General features: G+C 46.3%; 1 protein-coding gene across 2 annotated transcripts in view; it reads left to right on the top strand.

Annotated features, from left to right (window-relative positions):
• Positions 1–18,510, top strand: part of LOC137640108 (armadillo repeat-containing X-linked protein 1-like) — a 235,707-nt gene that overhangs the window by 93,704 nt on the left and 123,493 nt on the right. For both annotated transcript variants that reach the window (XM_068372572.1, XM_068372573.1), the window contains exon 4: positions 18,395–18,507. In XM_068372572.1, the coding sequence (XP_068228673.1) occupies positions 18,395–18,507 (113 nt within the window). The remainder of the gene's footprint in view (positions 1–18,394; positions 18,508–18,510) is intronic.

Here is an 18,510-nt window from a genome sequence, read left to right on the forward strand (position 1 = left end):
GCTCACCCAAAAACACTGCCTGTGCACACCAATCCGGCCATTTTGCTGCAAATCGGGCTGGAAAACCACCTTAATTGGGAGTAGATTCACACACCCAGCAGAGTCTCGCTATGCACCCATTGAAGGAGAGGCCTTGGCTGTAGTGGAAGCCCTTAACAAAACCAGATTCTTCATCCTTGGATGCCCTAGCTTGTTCATCGCAGTGGACCACAAGCCCCTACTTAAAATCTTTGGTGATCGATCTTTTGAAGACATCTCCAACGCTCGCCTTTGAAACTTAAAAGAAAAGACACTACGATACCGCTTCAAAATGGTCCATGTTCCTGGCACAAAACACAAAGCAGCCGACACGCTCTCACGACATCCCACAGGCAATGGTCCTCCAATGAAACTACGTTTGCAGGACGACATCGCATCCATGCACTCCTGCAGTGATGAGATAAAGGATGATATCGACTCTGCCTTGCAGTATGCACATGTTACATCCCTGCAAACCCTTGGCTCAGTGACGTGGGACAAAGTTCAAACTGCAACTAACAGCTGCCCGGACTTTCAACATCTGATCTCACTGATTGAAAATGGCATCCCCGAGGCTAAGAATGACGTACCACCGCATCTCCACGAATACCATAAGTTCCGCCACGAATTGTATACTGTAGACGGTGTAGTCATCTACAAAGACAGAATTGTGATCCCCCCCACCCTTCGTAAACAAGTACTCCAAACCCTTCATGCGGCTCACCAGGGAATCACCTCGATGACAGCACGAGCAGATTCGTCTGTATTTTGGCCCGGCATCTCTAAAGATCTCCAAGACACACGTATGAACTGTTATCACTGTAACCGCATTGCACCTTCCCAACCCGCCCTTCCCCCACATCTACAAAACCCTCCTGCCTATCCATTTCAGCATATTTGTGCCGATATTTTCCACTACAAAGGACAACAGTACCTCGTTGTAGTGGACAGGTATTCAAATTGGCCTGTCATCGAACGCGCAGCAGATGGTGCCACTGGGCTTATCAACAGTCTACGGAGGATATTCGCAACATATGGAATCGCTGATGAGCTTTCTTCTGATGGTGGCCCAGAGTTCTCTGCAAAAATCACTCAAGATTTCCTTCAGGCTTGGGGGGTCGACCATCGTCTTTCCTCAACCTATTTTCCCCATTCTAATTGTAGGGCAGAGGTCGGCGTTAAAATAGCGAAAAGACTCCTCACCGACAACACTGGGCCCACAGGAAACCTGAATATCGACGCCTTTCAGCGCGCCGTCCTTCAATACCGGAATACCCCTGACAAAGAAACCAAAGTTTTTCCAGCTATGTGTATCTTCGGGAGGCCCATTAAGGATTTCATCCCCATCTCCGGAATCGCCATATGAGAATGGCCGAGTACTGGACCGAGCACACAAAGCGGCCCCCGCCATTGAGAGTTGGCGACAACGTCCGCATCCAAAACCAGACAGGCCCGAACCCATTAAAATGGGATAAAACAGGCGTTGTGTCTGAAGTGCGTCAATTCGATCAATACATTGTCAGGGTCGATGGCTCTGGAAGGGCTACTCTTCGCAACAGACAATTTCTGAGGAAATACATCCCTGCTATTCCAAGACGACCACAATTAACCATTGGATACCCAATTCCCCAGCACGAGAAATCACTTCAACGCCCATCACCGCCACCAGAACTTGATACAGAACTGCACTCTACTGATCGACTGGAAGTGCCATACCCTGCGCCTACATCTCTCACAGATGCCACACCACCCCCATCACCACGTCCTCAAACTCCCATAACACCTGTTCACCACCCACAGGCACCTGACGCAGCACTACATGATGCACACCCTGATGCCTCTCCTGATAATTTCTTTCAAGCTCCCCCAAGTGCCCTTCCGGATCGTCCTCAGAGGCTGCGCAAGAAGCCTGCCTACTTGACTGACTATGATTGTAATACGTATTGATTCGTTTTTGCAGACCAATACTTTTCTACCCCTTATTTATCTTAATGATATTATATTTTTCATTCAGCTATGCTCCAAAGCCACATAGCTAATATGCTTTTATAAAGTAGTTTTCATATATTGCTCTAACATGTTCAGTTTTGATTTTGAGTTTTCTTATTAGTACCCAAAAAAAACTTGGGAGGAGGTAGAGGATTGTCTATTCATATTTGTTGTACATGTTATAATTATTATATGATCCTATTTCATTTATGTGCATTATAGGATCCTATTTCATTTATGTATATTGTGTCGTCTATACATTATGTGTATTATAGGATCCTATTTCATTTATGTGTATTGCGTCGTCTATACATTGGCGCTCATTTGTGAGAATGTAAGCAAATGGTGTTTCAGTTTGGCAGCTCATTTACTCGCTGCGTATATGGTACAGTATTATTGTCTATAGACTTTAGCTAAACTTTATTATCTATTATATGCTAGCAGCAAATGGTTCATTAGCTAGCTGTGTATATTGTGAATTTATTAACTGACTCATATATGCTATTAGGTGTCAGTGTAATTTCATATTGAATTTATTTTGACTGCCGATGCAAATGCCATTTTATTTCTCAATCGTGCTATCTTTCATTGCAGATATTATCATTGTCATGTGATGCCTTCCAAGTGATAATAAACATTTCATGAACAAAAAGTGAATCTTATTTAGTGTACACATGAAGTCTTGTGGTCTCACTGCAAGTCTGACCGTGTCTGCTGTCTCCATGCTGAATGGAGTTTGTTTGACAAACCTGTTGAGAGCTGAGAGGTCGATGACTGGTCTCCAACCTCCAGACGCCTTCTTTACAAGAAAGAGTCGACTGAAGAAGCCTTGGGGAATCGTCGACGACCTCTTGGAGAGCATCCTTCTTTAGCATGGTCTCAACTTCTGCCCGTAGGGCTAGCCCCTTTGCCGATCCCATGGCATAGGAGCTCAACGACACTGGATTCGCCATCAGGGAGGTAGAGATGTTGTGAACGGGACGCGATATCCCTGACTGATTACGGAAATCGTCCAGGAATCGGCCCCGAGTTGCTGCCACCTGAATGCGCAACTTTGTAGGCATCGCCCCACTGGTGGACATGCAGGGGATTGCCAATCCTAGCGTTTGCGGCCTCGGCCACTGCCTCTAGGATTCTTGCCTCCCCTGGAGAACTTTTTGCCCTTCTTGTCTTTGACAGGAAAGGGCTGCTGTTTGGACACCGTCGTCTTTGCTGCCACTGCCAGTTTCTTCGTCTTGGACGGGTGAGGTTGTTGAGGTGCTTTAGGTTTGGAGGGCTTCGTTGTGAGAGCCCTTTGGAGGAGAGAGTCCTGATTGGATTTCCTCCACCTCTCAGCTGCCTGTTCCACATCTTTGGGCTCAAACAGACTCTTTCCCATAAGGGAAGAGTGTCTGAGCTTGCCGACTTCGAAGGCTGGGACCTTCGAAAGGAACCTTTCTGCCACCACATCACGTCCTTCAAGATCGAATTGGCCCACAAGTTCGAGGCTTGGTGGGCCAGAAACTCAATGGTGCGGGTGCCCAAAAGGAGGAAGGTCTCCAGTGCCTTCCTGGTGCTAAATGTGGACAGATCCTCGGATCGCAACAGGATGCCAAGAGACCCCAACCAGATGTCCAGCCACGAAGTAGCCTGCATGGCACACTTCACAACCTTCTCCTGGCTTAGGATCTCTGTCGCCGAGAAAGTCACTTGCCGGCTAGAGAGTCTCTCGAGAGGGACTCCCTTGGTAAGCTCTTCCACATAGTGCAACGGAAGAGCTAAGCCAGACTCCGATCTCAAAATACCTCCTCTGATGGAGGTGGGAGGAGCTTGTTGCCAGCAGTGGAATGGCTGGAGGAGGCGAGCTCGGAGAGCTGGCCCTCAACCTTATCCCTGGCATTCTTCGCCCCTTGGGACCAGGGCAAGGCCGCACTGGCCTTAGCCGGTTTCTGAGTGCCAAAGACTCGGTCCAGGATCGTGTCCTTGGCCTCACGAGGAGGAACCTCAGGGTCCTTGAACCCGTTGAGATGCCTCATCAGAGTCAAGACCTGCCAGAAGGCATGCTCTGACTCTTGCTGCTCTCCCCCTGGAGAGCTGGCAGCAAAGTCCCCCGTCCCCAAAGGCTCTACTTGGGGCGACTCTTAGAGTCCTTCAGTTCCCTCCTAGGAGGGATACAGGACTCCAACAATGAAGTCTGAGGCCTCTTCTCGCCCCAACACAAGACGATTCTCCTGCTCGAGGTGGGGTTTCTCCCATTGGTGCGGTGGGAGAAGGCCTCACCTCGGTAGAGGGAGCGCGCTGGCGCTCGCGCGATGGGAAAAACCCAGGGGTCGCGCGCGAGAGACTGTTGAAAACACTTGCGCGGGCAAGACTTCATAGGGTGTGCAGGAATCAGATTGACGTGCAGGAACAGAATGAAGAGTCCGTGAGAATGTTGGCGTGCATGCGTACGATATTGTTGGTGCTTGAAGATCGTCGGTGCTTGAGTGCGAAAGAAGATCGACAGCGCTTAAAGATCGACGGCGCTTAAAGATCGTTAGCGCTTAAAGATCATTAGCGCTTGTGCGTGCAAGAAGATCGTCAGCGTTTGAAGATCGTCGGCGTTTGCACACGTAAGAAGATCGTCGGCGCTTGTGCGCGTAAGAAGATCATCGGCGCGGGGAACCATCGGAGCTTGCACGCGGACGATCGTCGGAGCTTACATGTGTAGGAAGATCGTCAGCGCTAGCGCGCCAAAGAAAGATCGTCTGCCAAGAAGATCGTCGGCGCTTGCGCGCGTAAGAAGATCGACGGCGCTTGTGCGCGTAAGAAGATCGTCAGCGCTCGCTCGCGAAAGAAGATCGTCGGCCAAGAAGATCATCGGCGCTTGCGCGCGTAGGAAGATTGTCGGCGCTCGAAGATCGTCGGCGCTTGCGTGCGTACGAAGATCGTTGGGGCAAGCACGTGCGCTAGGATGAAGGGACAGCTGACAGGATGATCAGGAACTGGGACGATCAACACTGGAGGTTCTGCTTGATACTCCGAGGAAGAGTCTCTGAGAGACCTCTCCCGCTAACGGGAGAGGTGCCCTTCGAAGAAGAGACTAGGAGACACTCGCAGGCTGAAGTACTGGTGAGCGCCTGTGCGCTATCTCAGGAATAGTCCCTGGAACAGGATTTCTCTGGATGGAAGTCTCAGGAACAGTAGGCGAGCGCTTTGCGCAATTGAAAACGTTGGCGCGCAGGGTATACCTGGCGCTTAAGGGACTTACTCACAGTGTGAGAAAGCCCCTTTTGCCCCGAAGGGAACGGTGCCCGTTGGATAACGGGATGCGTGAGCTCCCACAGCGTCAGCAGCCAGGAACGGAGACGGCAGGTCAGCAGGTCTAGGAGATGGCGAACAATTCTGCGGAGAGGTCCCGAACAGCAAGCTGGTCTAAACAGGAACAATCCTCCGAAGAGGAGTCTCTATGAGTGGCCTCTCTCGCGAACGAGAGAGGTAAACACTTCGTAGAGGAGACTTGAAGACACTGGTGATGGCACCCCTTAGGGCCGTTGGATCAGCAAGCTGACCTATAAGGAGCAATCTTCCGAAGAGGAGTCCTTATGAGTGGCCTCCCTCGCGAACGAGAGAGGTCACAAGACTGATCCTGCAGCTGCTCACCCCCTTGAGCATAGCTGCAGGTGCGACCGCTCAGCCCCAAGAGCATAGCCACCTGAAGTTTTCATGCGACTGGCCTTGCAACCGCTCAGCTCCTTGAGCATGGTTACAAGTGCGGTTGCTCAGCACCAAGAGCATAACCGCCTGAGGACCAGGAAAACCCATCCAGGAATATAAAGGTATGAGAAGTTTCCCCTCTGCAGGGTAAAAAACTCACACCTGGGAAGGGAACCTCCCTCGGAAGGGAAGTTACCTACCCCTGGAGGCGAACCTCCTTAGCGTTCTAAGATGAACTAAAGAGCTGACAGTTGTCACGGGAGAACTTCTAAGAGAAGGGATCACGCCCATGACGATGTCCTAGAGAGACGGCAGAACAGCAGACTCCCCAGGCACAAACAGGACAGCTCTGCTTCGTTGGCACACTTTAGGCAAACGAAGAAAAACTGCATCGTTAACTGGGAAAATAAAATAAATAATTAGTTAACAGAAATTCCCCCGGGAGGAACTCCAAAGAGAAACCCCGAGGGAATAGAAAACATAAGAATTACAAATTGAGTATGCGCCCTCCTCCCCACTGACATTCACGAGAGAAGGGGGAGGGCGGAGAACTGTAACAAAAACAGAATTATAATTATGTAATTCATCTAAGAAAGTTCACAAATAGTAAGAACCACTGACCCCGAAGGGAAGTGTTCTCCCAGAATGCTGACAAGTTAAAGAAAATACAATTAGATTTCATTAAAAAAAATTGAGACAAATAAATGGAAAAGCAACCCAACCCGCATGGGAAAGAAGCTTCCGTAATAGTACGTAGTAGTAGTAAAAGGTGAACGACCTTGAGTAGAGAGAGAGACTGTAGTCAATCTAAACTCCCACATTCCCTTCGCTGAGAAAACAAGTTCCCCGTAGGAAAGGAGGAGCAGCGAAGAAAACAGATGAATGAAGAAAGTCCAGCGATGACGATTCCCCACGGCGGCCGAATATCGGAAGCCGAAGGAACGACCGAAGGACCAAGGGAGAGGCCGCGCCCCATGACGTGAAACCGTGGTGGCCTGGCACTACGCCGGTGACGATGTCGTACACTACACACACAGCACAAACATTGAAGGAAACTTACTATATTTCTATACACATATATATACATAAACATAAAGAATATTTACATATATATTAAGTATAAGAAAAAGTAAGTAAAATGGCTGTCAAAGCGAGGGTGGGAGCAGACACGTCTGCTCATCACCCGAGCCAAAAGCAAAGTGAACTAGTTCACTGGTGTGTGAGGGGGGAGGGGTAGCTAGCTACCCCTCCCCTACCCCCTCGCTAACTAGCGAGGGGGTAGTAAACCCTCGTTAAAATTCTAATGGCTCGTCATCTCAGCTACGCCAAAAGTAATACCCTATTTAAATAGCGTGTTTTGTATTTCGGTTACGGAACAAAGCACATTCTTCTTGGCATCTGAGTCAGCAGCCATGGAGTCTTCTGCTATGTACTCCTTCCAAATAGTCTTGTAACTTGGCCAGTGGACAAGCAGTGTTACATCTTCACTTGGACGATGGGATTATCAACCCCTGAGTGTTTAGAGAAGTACAGGAGCCTCGAGCTGTCAAGTGGAAAGGCAGTAACTTTTTTGGCACTTAAGGTAGCAAATCAGTGGGCTAACTGGGTTTTGAAGAGGAGGGAACCTTGCTATTCTGATTCTCAAAACAAGTGGGTCCAGAGATAGCTGTAGTGCTTTGAAATACATTGGTGCTGGCGTCCTTGTCTTTCCCACTAAGCAGTTACATGCAAGTGGTGATGGAGAAGTGGAAAATTGCTTCTCAGGATTCCCTGATCCACTGGGCAGTCTTTTTTAAAGGCTCTGGGTATTCAAGGGTGTCTTCAGCCAAACCTATGTTTGTAAAGAAGATTGCTGTGACCTTCTCTAGACCTCAATTATACTGCCTTCAACCTCTTCAACATTGATGAGTTTTGTACATGCACAATCCTTTTGAGGGCCCCTTTTTGGCCATCTCAGGAATTGAGGTAAACGGGAATGCCGATGTCAGAATTTCCCCTCTCCTGCTGCTGCGAGTAGGGGGATGCCTGTTTGGTTTGTGGGCAGAGGTGAAATAGATATTGGAAAAGAATGTGTTCGGCATCATTCAAGACGGATCTTCAGGCTTCTACAATTAACTCCTCCTGATGGAGAAGTCTACTTACCAAAGTAGCCCCACTCAACTCCCCACATCTGGACATGCAACTGTTTTTAAATAAGCCAAAGGAAGGGTGGGGTGCATGCATAAGTGACACAGTTGCCTTGGGTATGTGATCAGTAAAAGAAAAATATCTGCACATCAACTTGTTGGAAATCTAGGCAATGGTTATAGCTGTGCAACCATTCCAAGAACATTTGAGGAGGCACCCTATGGTGTTGATGAGTGATAACACCACCATAGTAGCCTACGTCAAAAAGCAAGGGGGCCCGGTATCGCTCCTTCTTTGCAATTTGTCAAAGAAGATGCACATCTGGTCAGTGTTCCATGCTGTAGAGTTGTCAGAGGAATATACTAGCACCCACTCTCACAGGTTGTAGGATCGGAGGGGCCCCTTCATCCTTGCACAGTGAAAAGTCTTTTTGCCTTGTGGTGATCACCTGGAATCGATCTGTTCACCTCTTGGCTAAAGAGGAAGCTCCCTGTATTTTTTTTCCCCATTCCGAATCCATGGGAAGTTTTAGAGGATGCCTTCCAACACCCATGGAATCACCCAGATACCTAAATTTTCCACCATTCGGCCTCATGTGTTGGTTGATTAACTGAGTGTTGGTCATGCCAGGCTTTAAGATGACCCTAGTAGCTCCCAGATGGTCACAAGCTGAGTGGTATCCCAATCTGTTAGTATTTCTTGTCAAGGTCCCGAGAGAACTATCCCCTTAGAACACTCCTCTTTGTCAGCCGTACCTTTAGATGTACTTACCACAAATCTGTGAAGTCGCTCGCACTTCACGGTTGGAGACTATTCAGCATCTGTCAGAACCAAAAAAGATTTTGAAGAACTTATTTTCTTTCTGTCTTCATGAGACAATCCATTTAGCTTGTGGCTTGACTGCTTAGAGGGTTGAGATACCCATTTGGACAAGAGATAAAGTCAGGGGTGTAGTTCCCACTGTAGTCTGCAAGAAGAATCTTGCAGTTGGACATGTGATGAAGGCAGGAGTTTGGAAGTGTTAAACAACCTTCACCACCTTCCATTTAAGGGAGTATACCCACAAGTCCTTCAACACTTTTTGTTGTAGGCCCTTTGGTGACTGCTCAAGTAGTTGTGTAGCCAGCCCAAGTTCCACACAGGACAGGAAGTGTACTGTATTGTCTATGGTAACATCTCAGTGTGAGTCTGGAATCCACTCTGGATGAAATGTAGAATAACTAGCTACCCTGTGTCTTGTTTCCTTCCCCTCACTTGGGGATGAAGCAGTTATACCACTGCACGCTGGATCGAACATTGATGCTGTTTAGTTACACTTTAACCACCATTCTTACTACAGTAGACTAGGTCTGTAAGGAGTAGTTCTCCCCCATCCTCCATTAAGAAGGGCGAAGATGATAGCATGAATACGAAATCCTTTGGTCATCTTATGCCAGTTATTTCATTCTGAACTGCATGTTCCAATTGGCAAGAAGATTTCCCTCATTGGCAAAGTACCAGGTACGTATCAAGTTCAAGCCAGGCCCTTTCAGCCTACTTATTCCTATGATGGGCAGAAAGAGAGTTGCTGGAGTCATGTTCATTGCTTCTGTATGTGAACATGGATTTATGCATATTCCAGGGAAGAAATTGAACCAACTAGCTTGGCTCCAGGAGACTTCTACCCACCATAAGTGAATCTTCCTGGTTTTAAGAACCAAAGTGTTATAGTGTATATTTTAGGAACAAGTCCCAAATTTTAAAAGTAATTTGTATTTTTTCCGTCACTAAATACAAACCAACGTTATTTATAGGGGATATTAGTTTCGGCGAAGCTGAAAAATAAGCCATTAGAATTTTAGCGACGGTTAACCATCTACCCGCTAGTCAGCAGGGGGTGGGGGTTAGTTGCTACCCCGTTCACTCACACACCTGGTCTCTGAACCCACTGTGCTTTTGGCTCGGGGAAAGACCTCTTTCTCTGCTCCATTTTTTATTACTTACCGGCCATTTGACTTGTTTTCTTAAACTTATGTTTTTTCTTTTTATATATATGAAAACATTCTTGTAATGTTTTTATATTATTTAAGATTTTCTTTACAGTGAATGTTGCTGTTCAAGTGACGGTGTAGTGCGGCAGGTTCTCAAGGGTGGAGAACCTTCTCTTTTGATCTTTCCCCCCCTTGGACGACGGACAACCTGTAGGCTGGTGGCCTTTTGAGTGACTTGGCCTCTGCCGCAGGGGAATTGTCATTGTGTGGATACTCCTCTATTCGGATGTTAATGTCTCTCGTTAGTTGCGCATGCGCCCTCGCCTATAGGCTGCAACCAGGCAGAAGAACACAGTTCTACACAGCGGTTTCGTAATAAAAGTCTTCTGACCACTTGCCTCAGCCTTCTGTCTGATCACTATGAATGAATCTTGTAAACATAATCCCTTGGGGTTATTTGCTTCCTCTCTCTCCACAAGTTTGAGAACTTGTTGGATCTCTTTCATGGTTCTTGGGCCAATTCCATGTATTCTCTCGTCAGCCCTTCCTTCCTTTATCAGGAGTCATAACCCTGTGGGGATATTCTCCCCTTTTTTCCTTCCTGCTGTTCCAGGGGATTAAATTCAACCAACCTTTTGCTTGATGGGCCATACCTTGTTGGAAAGAACACTTCTTGTCCGAGCAGCGAAGACAAAGACAAGCAACATGGGGTCTGGTCAGTACTCAGACGGGTGTCCACCTGGGAACACTATGGTGATTGGTATTGTAGAAGTGCTACTTCTCCGGTTGTAGCTGCTCTACCGCAGATGTGTACTTCCTTGTCCCTCGCGTCACCAGGGAAATGCCTCTTGGTCATGGCTGGGAAAGGGATGCTGTGGACATCATCGATGTTCTTATCCAAGAGATAACTCACTTTTTCTCCTCCTTCAGGAGGTTGCCCTGTGGCGGGTCCCCTCCTATGAGTTTGGAGTAGGCATCTCTTTCCAACAAGGACAAAGAATTCGCAGCTCAACTACGAGAGAATACACTTTCTCTCTTCCTTCAACGGGTGGAAGTTTGAGGTTGATTCTCTCTTTACCTATGCATTCCGAATGTCCTCTCCTCCTGGAACAAGGAAGTTTTTCAAACTATTCAGCAAGGAGAAGGCATACAGTCAAACAAACAGTTAGTCCACTGGACTTCCTAGGTACGTTCGACTCCTAGGATTCTTACTCCTAGATTCAGGAATGCCATCATCGAAGAAGTATCTTCGACCATCTAGCAGTTTCTCACGAGAAGGTTTACCCTAGTGTCAACCAAGTTTGTGAGGATCGGTTTCGTTCTTTGAAGACTAAGATACAGTACACGAAAACTTCGGTACGACAGATTGATCTTAATGGACTTGTTGGCTGATCTTCATTACCACCGAGACTTTACCCTGAGTTTACCAAGATCGGAGGATTGAAATAAATCTGGAGAGATACCACAGCTTCCTTATCAGAGAGAGGCACCCTTGGATACATTCGTCGCCATGCAGTAGTTTTTACCACAGATCGACGGGATCCTTTCAGATAGCGGTGGTTACGTCTCTTAAGTCACTGTTTCACTCAAGTTCATCAAGCCCATATCATATTCCTTCAAATCCAATCTCTTCGGGGACACAAGTATCGGTAAGAGTAGGTTCCCCCTTCTTTGGTCTCTATAAGACTCGGGCAGAAGACTGACCCAAGAAGATGATTGATAAATGGAAATTTTTAAGAGTGGAAATCTTCGCCAAAGAGTCAACCTCCTCAGCCCCTCCTTGGATTTAACTCTCCCTTCAGATGCATCGAAAGGAAGGTTGGGGGCATGCTGTACCGTTCGGCCTCCAGGCTCTGGTCAGAGTCCGAACGGTACCGTCTCTTAAACTTCCCAGAGATGAGGGCAACTTTCTTACGGACAAGGGGTACCACCTTTTCGAGGAGAACTCAGATTTATGCTCCAGCTCGTTTTTCAGGCAACACCCGAGGTCAACCTTGAACTTGAGCTAGAACTTGCGGATGGGGAACAGAAAGTGCGGCCTAGAGGATCGCCTCTACGTGTTGGAACTCTCCCTTCCGATGGAGTCGTTCCAACCACTGGTCAACAATCTTCTTGCCTGTTGGGAGAATCGCCGATTACAATTGCAGATATTGGTCGTGTCTCCTATCTGCAGAAAAGACTTCCTCACCCTGTTGTTCTTCACTTCGCAGGATTCTTCCCGCGAAAAGAGGGATTTAGCCACTCACCTGCCGAGGGAGTAGTCCCTCCACCAGCCACTGTGCAGCATTCTTCCTGCTTGCTGGAAGAATTGCCGACAGCGGCAGCAAACGTTGGTCGCCTTTCCCATCCGCGAGAGTTTTCCTTTTCCTGATTGGTCTTCCCTCCGGGGGATTCCTCCAACGGGAATTGGGTTCGCAAATGCCCCGCCATTGCTCTTCAGAGAAGGCCTCATCATCAACAGTCTTGTCTCGTTTGAAGACTTATCTCCCCTACTGATGTAGATCATGAGAGATCCTATGGGAATTGGATTTATCCATCCCACACCCTTGGTCTTTGGGAGCAGGCCATCGAACTCGTCTCGCCCACCAGACTTGTCTCGGCCTGTAGAGTCGTCTCGGCAAGCAGACTCGTCTCGGCAAGCAGACTCGTCTCGGCAAGCAGACTCGTCTTGCCAACAAGATTAGTCTTGCCAAGCAGACTCGTCTCGCCAGCAAGAATAGTCTTGCCCAGCAGACTCGTCATGCCCAGTTGACTCATCTGTAACTCCCGACTGAGATCCCAAGAGAACTCCCTCAGCAACTCTAACAGCTTCCTCTGAACATTTTTCACAAAGCAGTATCTTCGCTGCGACTTCACACCGGGAGACTATCTAGCTCCTCCTCTCCGAGAGAGTCTTTTCTGCAACAGGTTGCAAAGAGGATGCCTGCGTAGATCTTAGCTTTGGCCGTCCAGGCCAAGTAGACTGTAAGTTGGTATCAGGGAAGGAGTATCCCTCCCCTTAATACCAGTATGCCAGCATTAGAGGAGTTTCTCGTTTATCTTCGGGAGGAAAGTGTCTCTCGGTTTCGGCATTGAAAGGCCACCGCTAGTCCTTGAGCCTCGCCTGCAGACCGAAAGGAATTAACATTTCCTTCGCGTCGACATCGCCCCTCCTCACACAGAGTTTCGAGCCGACAGACCCTTAGTCGGAAAGGAGACCTCAGTCCAAGATTTCAAGCAGCAGATGTTCACCTGACTGTGATGGCAGTTCTCCTGCTTGTGTTGGCTTTGTTCAAGAGAGTCTGCAAACCCCATGGGCTGGCCTTAACGTCTCTCATTCATGGCGATGGGCCAGGTAATACTAGACCTCGTTTCTGGCAGCTCAGATCCCAGAACCCGAACCCTTCGGTCCGGGAGTCCTTTTGCGGCAGGACCAATGATCCAGATCAACGGTTACTATGCCAAAGAAAAACTGGAGGCCCTACCTCAAGGAAACTACAAGAGCTCGCCCCCCAGTGTCAGCACTCTTCGTCAGCTCGGGGAAAATCAAGAGAAGGATCACCAAGAACACGTTCTCAACTCGGTTTTGCAAGATGGACCAAGCATCGAGTCCTTATCCTTCTCCTCATAGAAGAGACCAAGAGCTCATAGCATTAGGAGCAGAAATACGTCCTAGCATTTTTTAAGACTACTCTGTGACATAGGCCTTGTCAGTGGGCATGTAGAGGCATCAAATGATCTTCACTGCCCACTTTCGGCAAGAGGTGACCCTCAGGAACACGGAGACGTTCTCCATGGATCCTGTGGTGGCTACACAATAAATGGTTTAAAAACCTCAGGTTCCTTGATGGACAAGTAGCAGATGAGGAAGGGCAGAGTTTAACCATGGTTAAGATTGTGATGAAGGACAAAGAACAACTGGCTCTTTCTTTCATCTTCCACCCTGTGGAGTAACAGCACCTACGGTACTCTGCAAAGCTGACCTCCGATGTCTGCAGGTAGAACCATTTCTCTTGTGTAACCTGGTATAGATAGATATACTCGTTACGTCCCTATACCCCCCTGGCAAGGTGGGATTGGGTAATGTCCATGCTATTATTATTATTATTATTATTATTATTATTATTATTATTATTATTATTATTACTTGCTAAGCTAGAACCCTAGTTAGAAAAGCAGAATGCTATAAGCCCAGGGGCCCCAACAGGGAAAATAGCCCAGTGAGGAAAGGAAACAAGGAAAAATAAAATATTTTAAGAACAGTAACAATATTAAAATAAATAAGGGTTAGGTTTGGTAGGGAATGTTGGGCTTCTCTCAGTACGTATGGGCCAGGTTGTGAGAAAAGTGAAGAAGAGCGGAATGAGTTCTGGATTGAATTAACTAGGTGTGTAGAAGGACTGGGTAGAAGGAATTATGTAGTTGTCATGGGTGACTTAAATGCTAGAGTGGGCGCTGCAGAGGTAAAAGGTGTCATGGGAAGTATGGCGTACCAGGTGAAAATGAGAGTGATGAGAGACTGGTAGATATGTATGTTGAGCAAGGGATGGTGATAAGTTCTAGCTTTTTCAAAAAGAGAGATAAAAACAAGTATACATGGGTAAGAGTGGCAAATGGAAGAGTGGTAGAAAGGACGTTAGTGGATTATGTGTTGGTAACTAAAAGAATGTTTGGAAGATTGAAAGACGTACACGTGTTTAAGGGTATGGCTAACGGTATGTCTGATAATTTTTTGGTGGAAGGAAAATTAGTTGTAGCAAAAGAGTGGGGGAATAGAGTAGGTGGATGTAAAAGGGAGCTAGTGAGGGTTGAAGAGCTAATAAAACCGAGGGTAAAAAGTAAATATTAAGAAAGGTTGAAAATGGCATATGACGAAGTGAAAGTAAGAGAAACTGGTAATTTAGAGGAGGAGTGGAAGTTTGTAAAAGAAAATTTTGTTGGGATTGCAAGCGATGTGTGTCGCAAGAAGTTTGTTGAAGGCAGCATGAGGAAGGGCAGTGAATGGTGGAATGAAGGAGTGAAGGTAAAAGTGGAAGAGAAAAGGAGGGCTTTTGAAGAATGGCTGCAGAGTAATGGTGTAGAGAAGTATGAAAGATATAGAGAGAAAAATGTGGAAGTAAAGCGCAAGATAAGTGAGGCAAAGAGGGCAGCTGACCTGAGGTGGAGTCAGGGATTGGTTTATTCATATGAAGAGAATAAGAAGAAGTTTTGGAAAGAAGTGCAGAGAGTAAGGAAGGCTGGTTCAAGAATTTAAGAGACAGTGAAAGATGGAAATGGAAGGTTGGTCAAAGGAGAGGAGGCAAGGAAAAGGTGGGTGGAGTATTTTGAAAGTTTACTGAATGTTGAGAATAATAGGGAGGCAGATATAATTGCTGTTGCAGGTGTTGAGGTGCCGGTGATGGGAGATGAGAATGAGAGAGAGATTACAAGAGAGGAAGTGAGGAGAGCACTAGATGAAACAAGAGTAGGAAAAGCATCTGGTATGGATAGTGTGAGAGCTGAGATGTTGAAGGAAAGGGGTGTGACTGTGCTTGAGATTGTTTAATGTGTTTTGTGTTGTCAATGGTACCAGTAGATTGGGTTTGTGCGTGTATTGTACCACTATATAAGGGTAAGGGAGATGTGCATGAGTTGTAATTCAAGGGGTATTAGTTTGTTGAATGTAGTTGGAAAAGTGTATGGCAGAGTACTGATTAATAGGATTAAGGATAAAACAGAGAATGCAATCATAGAAGTATAGGGTGGTTTTAGAAGAGGTAGTGGTTGTATGAATCAGATTTTTACATTTAGGCAGATATGCGAGAAATATTTAGCAAAAGGTAAGGTGGTGTATGTTGCGTTTATGAATCTGGAGAAAGCGTATGATAGAGTTGATAGGGAAGCAATGTGGAATGTGATGAGGTTGTATGGAGTTGGTGGAAGGTTGTTGCAAGCAGTGAAAAAGTTTCTACAAAGGTAGTAAAGCTTGTGTTAGGATAGGAAATGAAGTGAGCAATTGGTTTCCAGTGAGAGTGTGGCTGAGACAGGGATGTTTGATGTCGCCGTGGTTGTTTAGCTTGTATGTTGATGGAGTGGTGAGAGAGGTGAATGCTCGAGTGCTTGGACAAGGATTGAAACTGGTGGACGAGAATGACCATGAATGGGAGGTAAATCAGTTGTTGTTTGCGAATAATACTGTACTGGTTGCAGACGTGGAAGAGAAGCTTGGCCGATTAGTGACAGAATTTGGAAGGGTGTGTGAGAGAAGGAAGTTGAGAGTTAATGTGGGTAAGAGTAAGGTTATGAGATGTATGAGAAAGGAAGATGGTGCGAGGTTTAATGTCATGTTGAATGGAGAGTTACTTGAGGAGGTGGATCAGTTTTAAGTACTTGGGGTCTGTTGTTGCAGCAAATGGTGGAGTGGAAGTAGAGGTACACCAGAGGGCAGTTAAGGGAGTACTGTAGTAAAAAATAGAGGGTTGGGCATGAATGTAGAGAGAGTTCTGTATGAGAAAGTGATTGTACCAACTGTGATGTATGGATCTGAGTTGTGGGGAATGAAAGTGACGGAGAGGCAGAAATTGAATGTGTTTGAGATGAAGTGTCTAAGGAGTATGGCTGGTGTATCTCGAGTAGATAGGGTTAGGAACGAAATACTGAGGGTGAGAACGGGTGTAAGAAATGAGTTAGCAGCTAGAGTGGATATGAATGTGTTGAGGTGGTTTGGCCATGTTGAGAGAATGGAAAATGGCTGTCTGCTAAAGGTGATGAATGCAAGAGTTGATGGGAGAAGTACAAGAGGAAGGCCAAGGTTTGGGAAGATGGATGGAGTGAAGGAAGCTCTGGGTGATAGGAGGATAGATGTGAGAGAGGCAAGAAAGCGTGCTAGAAATAGGAATGAATGGCGAGCGATTATGACGCAGTTCCAGTAGGCCCTGCTGCTTCATCCGGTGCCTTGGATGACCGCGGAGGTAGCAGCAGTAGGGGATTCAGCGTTATGAAGCTTCATTTGTGGTGGATAACGGGGGAGGGTGGCCTATGGCACCGTAGCAGTACGAGCCGAACTCGATTGAGTCCCTTGTCAGGCTGGGAGGAATGTAGAGAGGAGAGGTTCCCTTTTTTGTTTCATTTGTTTGATGTCGGTTACCCCCCAAAATTGGGGGAAGTGCCTTGGTATATGTATGTATAAACTATAAAAACTTAACAAAATACAAGGAACAGAATTAAGATAGAATAGTGTGCCTGAGTGTACCCTCAAGTAAGAGAACTCTACCCCAAGACAGTGGAAGACCATGGTACAGAGGGTATGGCACTACCCAAGACTAGAGAACAATGGTTTGATTTTGGAATGGCCTCCTAGAAGAGCTGCTTACCATAGCTGTAGAGTCTCTTCTACCCTTACCAAGAGGAAAGTAGCCACTGGCAATTACAGTGCCATAGTTAACCCCTTGGGTCAAGAAGAATTGTTTTGTAATCTCAGTGTTGTCAGGTGTATGAGGTTAGAGGAGAATCTGTAAAGAAGAGGCCAGACTATTCAGTGTATGTATAGGCAAAGGGAAAGTGAACGGTAACCAGAGAGAAGGGTCCAATGTAGTACTGTCTGGCCAGTCAAAGGACCCCATAACACTCTAGCGGAAGAGTTTGATTACTTGGAGAACTCCAACCTGGGCCAATCACAGTGCTAGTATCACAAGCACACCGCTTGCGTAGGCTGCTGACCGTGCATAGCACGGTATTTAGTGCGGTGTAAGGGTTCCTACCAGTTATATGCTGAGCACGTAGGGAGAAAACCCTGGGTCAAATGCCGACAAGCTTGATTGGTGTAGACTTCCACTCTCCTAAAAGGTAAGTCATCCTCAATAAATAGTGTTGGTTTGCATTTAGTGATGGAACAAATGACAAATTTGGAAGTAATTTGTATTTTTCCTAATGATACAAACCTGTATCTATCTATACAAATTGGCCCGCCAGCACCTATCCCCCTTTAAGTCCTACCTCCAAGAAAAGTGGGTTCATAGCCCAGGTGTGTGAGTGAGCAGGGTAGCAACTAGCCTCCACCCCCCGGCTAACTAGCGGGTGGATGGTTAACCCTCACTAAAAGTCTAATGGCTCGTCTTTCAGCTTCGCCGAAAGTAATATCTTCTATAAATAGCTACAAGTTTGTAACGTTGGGTAAAATACAAATTACTTCCAAATTTGTCATTTTTCATAGCTATACAAACCTGAGTCCTTTAAAGTTACACTTACAACCTTAAACCCACCTTCTCAGTTCTGAACCAAAGTTCAAAAGTAAAAAGTCTTGGACAGGAGAGGTGGAGGCCTACTCCCCCTTGCTCTCCACTTGTCGTTAACTACCTCGTTAAAAAATTTAACAGCCGTTCCAGCTCTGTTAAAGACATTCCCTGATTTAAAGGACTCAGGTTTGTATAGCTAGGAAAATAGAAATTAAATTGATTTTATAGTTTTGAAATATTGATGCTGACATTTTTATGTTTAAGTACTTGAGGTATTAAGTAACAACATGCTTACTCTACTTTATATGTTTAAAGCTCATGATTAAGTGAGAATTATTACTCATATTTTTATGCTTTGGTAAATTAATCTCTCACTTAAATTCTTTAACATATTTTTTACCTATATTTTTTTTTCTCTTTTAGTCTTCACCATGGAACTCTCCACGTTTGTTAAGTCCTGTAGATGTTAGACAACTCATAACATCTAGATCTACAGAAAATCTCACACAAATTCCTCCAGATGGGTCTCCTTTTAGGTA

The sequence above is a fragment of the Palaemon carinicauda genome, chromosome 4 (assembly GCF_036898095.1).
Source record: "Palaemon carinicauda isolate YSFRI2023 chromosome 4, ASM3689809v2, whole genome shotgun sequence".
Lineage (NCBI taxonomy): Eukaryota > Metazoa > Arthropoda > Malacostraca > Decapoda > Palaemonidae > Palaemon > Palaemon carinicauda.